Here is a 5,327-nt window from a genome sequence, read left to right as displayed (position 1 = left end):
TAAAAAAATAGTGCTATGCCCAAATAGCGCTGCTATAGCGCGGAATAGCGCGCTATAGCGCCATAGCTTTTATGGTCTGAAAATGCTATAGCGCGCTATTTAGAACCTTGATTCTAACTAATATTTTTTTATAAAGTAAAACAAATCAAAATCACAAATAACTCTTCTAACAAATTCAATTCGTTTACTAAATAACAAAATATTCAAATAAAAAAATAACATGTTTAGCATAACATTCTTCTTACAATAACATACATACATTTTCTCATTATGTAATTTATTTTATACAATTACCCGTTACCCAACGGGTAAGAAATAACATTTACATGTACCCATATCCGTTTATTTAGGCCCTGTTCGGTCGTGTTACTGTTCCCGAAGAGCAACCTTCTTCCGTGTTACTCTTCCTGTGCTAATGTCCATTTCCAATTGGAGGCCGAACAGGCCCTTAACGAAAAAAAATTCTTATCCATACTCATACCCAATAAGCTAACAAAAAAAAAAAAAATCTTATCCATACCCTTCTTATCGAATATGATACGGGTAGGGTAAACGGGTAAATGGGTATCATTGACAACCCTAGGGACAACATGGGTATGAATATCTCAACAATTGATTGAAAACGACATCAAACCGGTCATTTTTCATACTTGTGATAAATAAACTCGAAGTTGATAGGAATAAAGTATTTATGGATGTCTATATTGCAACTCTTCTGAGCAATTACTTTAAAATTTCTCTTTAAAGAAGTATGTTTCTCTCTCACATTTATCAATAGAGTTAATATTAGATACTTTGTAATTTATATTTTATAACCTATAAATAGAGATTTTGTATGGATGTGTTAGACACAACAAAAGCATGTGAATAAAAGATAGTCGTCATTATATATTATCAATATCTTGTTTATTATTCTTTTACTTTATTTTATTATATAAGTTTTAATATCAGATATTTTGAAGGTGATTTATTATACAAAAGATGCTAGTTACGTAAGATAACTGATGGCATTTGACGTACTTTATAATCATTAATTGAGCCGCTTTAATTTCTTATGTTTCTATTTAATAGTGATTAAGATGATTCTCCACTTGTACGGAATTTAATAGATATATTTTTTATGTACCTATCAAAGGACCTATCAAACTTTAAAATGTTTGACCTGATTTTAAACAAAAAAAATAATAACATTATTTTCATCTGTCATGTTATTCCATTACCAATTAAAAGTATTCTCATCCATAAAAACAATAACAAGAGTGAGACTACGGTACTATGCATAGCAGGAATTGGTTTTATTTTAGAATATGTTTGGTTGGAGTAAGAATACACTATTCTTAAAACAAGGCTATTCAGAATAGCTTTTCTTTGTTTGAATGAGGTTGAATAGTTAGAATAGTGAATTCAACTCTTTTGTTTTATTAGAATAGTCTATTTTTACAAAAAGTTGAATTTGACTATTCTAATAAATTCTTATTTTACAACCAGACATACCCTTATAGAATAATATTTTCATTTTCAAAATTCAAATAGTCGATCTGAACTGATCAATATATCTTCTTACAAAATGTACTTTGCAGACTAAATTTTTTAATTTTTTTTAATTTTTTTTACTATTTTTTGTAGATAGGTTGAAAGTCACTATTTTTAAATGGTCTAGAATCATTAAATCAAGTGATTTTTTTATATATATAAGAAAATAGTATTTATTTTAAAAAACATATAAAATTTAATTTACATTACATTTTCATACTAAAATCACGTTGAACGGATTATTTGAAAAATGTTGATCCATTGTACGGACCAATATGCAATATGCAATATGCATAGTACCGTAACCTCTTAAGTGGTTGAAGCTGAAGAATGGAAATCTCCAGTTCTGAAATAATGTGAGAGAATTGGTGTCCAGTATACTTTGTACTGATTAGTCATTACTCATTAGTGATTAGTGAATGGCACTACCCACCAATCCTATTTTCTCATTTTTATCCGCCAAAGAAAAAGAAAAAAAAGAGGAGCAAAAGAGCTTCTCTTTCCCCACCTTCATTGGTATCAATATCAGAAGCAATTAATGTCATAAATCGACTCTCTTTCTCTCGCTCTCGCGCTCGCTCAAATCAGCAGTAACCCTAGGTATCCACCTGGTCTTGCTTTCTCTCTCATCTTCCTCTTTCTTTCATGTACTAATTGACAGTTTCTTTGTTTAATTTTTTTTTCTTCTCATTTTCAGGACTTGGTCGCGATCTCGGGGTTTGGCGTTCAAAATTTGGGGGAAAATTTTATTCTTTGAAGTAAGAATGGTTTCTCTCTTTCTTCACCAATTAATTTTTTGGAGATTATCATCCTTGATTGCCTTAAATTAGTATTTTAGCTCAAAGACTGTGGGTTAGTTAGAATTCATAGAATTCTGTGTATCATGAAGGAAAATGATAATCAATTGAATTATATAGCTTTGTAAATTCTTAGAATTGTTGAAGATCTCCAAGTTCCACAATCAAAACCCTAAACCTGAACAATTGTAGCCCATAGTTAATTTAACTTATGGAAGAACCAGATTCTAGGAAGAAATATATTATTCTTTAGTTGCATGTAGGGAAGAAATGAATAGTTCTTTACTCTACCAGTATATTATATTGGAACCCTTGAGTTTATGTCTCGAATCTGTTCAACAGACTCAAATTCTGCTCTGAAATTGTTCATTTTCTTTATGTTTATTAATTTTATTCAAGGACCGAGCAACTATTTTGTGGCAAGTTTGCATTTTGAAAATAACTTTATTTCTTGTTCTTAAGTGACAGAATGATATCAATCTCTTTGGTTAGTGCTTTATACTTTATTATGTGATAAGGGCGTAACCATGGGCCAAAATAGCATTTCAAAATGTGATCCAAAATTGTTTAGTCTCCTACTATAATTGTTATAAAATCAGCAGTAGTCTTTAAATTATCCATTTGATATGATTGACAGAATGCAAGCTAAAATTTTATGTAGTATTTGTAAAGTCAGCACCTAATGCTTTATTTCTTCTTTTTCCTCTTCTGTCTCCATCTCAGTTGAAAATGGACCTGATCCAACCTGACGTGCAATGCTTGGTTTGCACCCGGCCTTTCTCTCTCGAATCTGACATGACTGACAGCCTTGAATCTCTTGCAATATGCCGTGATTGCAAATTGATGGTCTCAACCCCAACAACCCAAGATAGAGAGCATACTGTACCAAGCCGTTATTTGCACCCGAACCGCCACAGAAGAGCCCGATCTAGGCAGCATAACACCCTACACACACGAACTGAGTCACTGGATGACTCTGACTCTGAGTCTTTTGCGCTTGCCTTCTCCCAGCTCATCAACTCAGCCAGACAGAGCCAAAACTCAACCCCCAACCGGTCAAACAGGTGGCGGGCCCCATTTTCTGACAATGAGAGTGACACACATGTAACGGATGCGTCCATTCTTGGTGAGAGTGAGTCCAACTTAAGTTTTGGTGGGTATGGTGGTGATTCAGATGCATCTTTTGACAGGCAAAGTGTTGCTGATCGTGAAATTTTCTTGCAACTAAATAATGAATTTAGTAATAACAATAATTCCGACATTGACCCCATGCACACTGGCTTACATGTCCAATGGGATTCAGACGAAGAAGATGAAGATGTGTCAGAATGGGAAGAGGTGTCAGAATGGGACGAAACTGCAGGGCCCACTGTCGAGACACCTCCACACCGACCCCTACGATTTCCTAATTCTAGCCCAAATAGTGAAGAAAGTGCAAGTCCAAGCCCAATACCCCAATGGATGCGGAGCCGTTGGCGAATGGGCCCCCTTGAAATAGAAATAAGGCAACCATTCATGGGAAATCCAGGTGACTATGTTGATGAAGTCACAGGTCAGTTCGAAGATCTGTTGGACCAGCTGGCAGATGAGGCTGACGATGCCAGAAGAGGGGCTGCACCTACTTCAGCACAGTGCAGAGAGAAGCTCCCTCATGTCATAGTTACACAAGAGCATGTCAGAGATAAAGGTGGCTTGATTTGTGCAGTATGTAAAGACCCCATGCAGGTGAATTCTAGGGTTTTACAGTTACCATGCAAACACATGTACCACCCTGGGTGCATTTTTCCATGGCTGCGTACCAGGAACACTTGCCCGGTTTGCCGGTTTGAGCTGCCCTGCGAAGACCCTGATCATGACAAGTCTAGGAGGGAAGAAATGGAGGGGGTCTTGTATGACACAGAGGAGATAGAGATGGAAGAAGATGAATACGAAGAAGGGGAGATGGTGGTTTTGGAGACTGATAATGAAAGGGGTAGAGTGGATGGCCGTGGTCGAGCAGTGGAGAGATCTAACGGTGGAGGTGGTGAGAGAGGCAGGTGGCTGTTTCTGGCAGCTGCACCGATTGTTAGTCTGGTTGGTCTTGTGCTTGTGTTTTGTTTCAGGAAGTCCTCCATTGGAAACAGAACTGGAGGGAATAGAGGGGAGTCGAGAGACGGTGGGGCCAGAACAGAGAGGGTTTCAGAGAGCAGTAGAAAGAGATGGTGGTCTATTTTTTGAGTTTCTTTTTTTCCCTCCTTTTGGAAAAAAAAGTGTGCTTGGTTTAATTTTGACTTTGTGTGGATTGGTGGATGATTGAGAGAAAATTGGGAAAAACGTATCTAATTTGCACCTTGAATTTCTTACTGGGTTTGGGATTGGATTCTGCTACGAGATTGATTTTGATGAACTGGTGGAAATTGATTTTTTTTTATTTTTCCTCCATATTTTTACTTTTCTTTTTATAATTGTTCAAGAGAACCTTCTTATTGTACTACCAGTCTATGGTGCATTTGATCTATATTTGTTTTCTCAACAACTGGAGATGACAAAAAAAAAATACTATTAATTGATGATTAGCTTTTGGATGTGTTGTGTTCTTTTTTCCAATCTTCAGTATGTGACTAGTATTTTACATTTATTTTTATTTTTATTCTTTCTAGTGTAAAGGGTTGTAAACTTATATTTTGTGGCGATTAAACTCTTATATTACTTAATATTTCTCAGAGTGGGTTAATTTGGTCAACAGAGATGAACAGGCTTTTAAGAGTTTTAGCTTGCTCTTTCAACAGGCAAGAAATAAGTAATAAATAAGTACTAAATAAAATCATTAAAAGCAAATGATTAAAATGTGTTATGTAGTGTTAATGGGAACGTGAACAGAAGTTTTTATCGGGCATGTCTTTTGGTGGGAAAAAAAAAAGATTTATTGAAAGTTGTTTGGTATTGCGAGTTCAATAGTTCTCTAGGTTAAAATTAGAGATTACCTAATGATTTTAGAGAAAATTTAGGGGGACTTGA

At 35.3% G+C, this 5,327-nt stretch overlaps 1 protein-coding gene across 1 annotated transcript; it reads left to right on the top strand.

Annotated features, from left to right (window-relative positions):
• The first annotated feature begins 1,921 nt into the window (after positions 1–1,921).
• On the top strand, positions 1,922–4,894 carry LOC144574792 (RING/U-box superfamily protein). Its single transcript, XM_078324858.1, has 3 exons — positions 1,922–2,133; positions 2,231–2,291; positions 3,054–4,894. The coding sequence occupies exon 3, from the start codon at positions 3,060–3,062 to the stop codon at positions 4,545–4,547; it is 1,488 nt and encodes a 495-aa protein (XP_078180984.1). The 5' UTR covers positions 1,922–2,133; positions 2,231–2,291; positions 3,054–3,059; the 3' UTR covers positions 4,548–4,894.
• The last annotated feature ends 433 nt before the right edge of the window (positions 4,895–5,327 follow it).

This window comes from Carex rostrata, chromosome 23 (genome assembly GCF_964058835.1).
Source record: "Carex rostrata chromosome 23, lpCarRost1.2, whole genome shotgun sequence".
Taxonomy (NCBI): Eukaryota; Viridiplantae; Streptophyta; class Magnoliopsida; order Poales; family Cyperaceae; genus Carex; species Carex rostrata.
The sequence above is the reverse complement of the archived record's forward strand: the minus strand, read 5'-3'. Positions and strand labels throughout refer to the sequence as shown.

Coding starts and splice junctions, on each gene's coding strand:
- LOC144574792 (XM_078324858.1), top strand. CDS start 3,060: ATGGACCTGATCCAACCTGACGTGCAATGCTTGGTTTGCACCCGGCCT.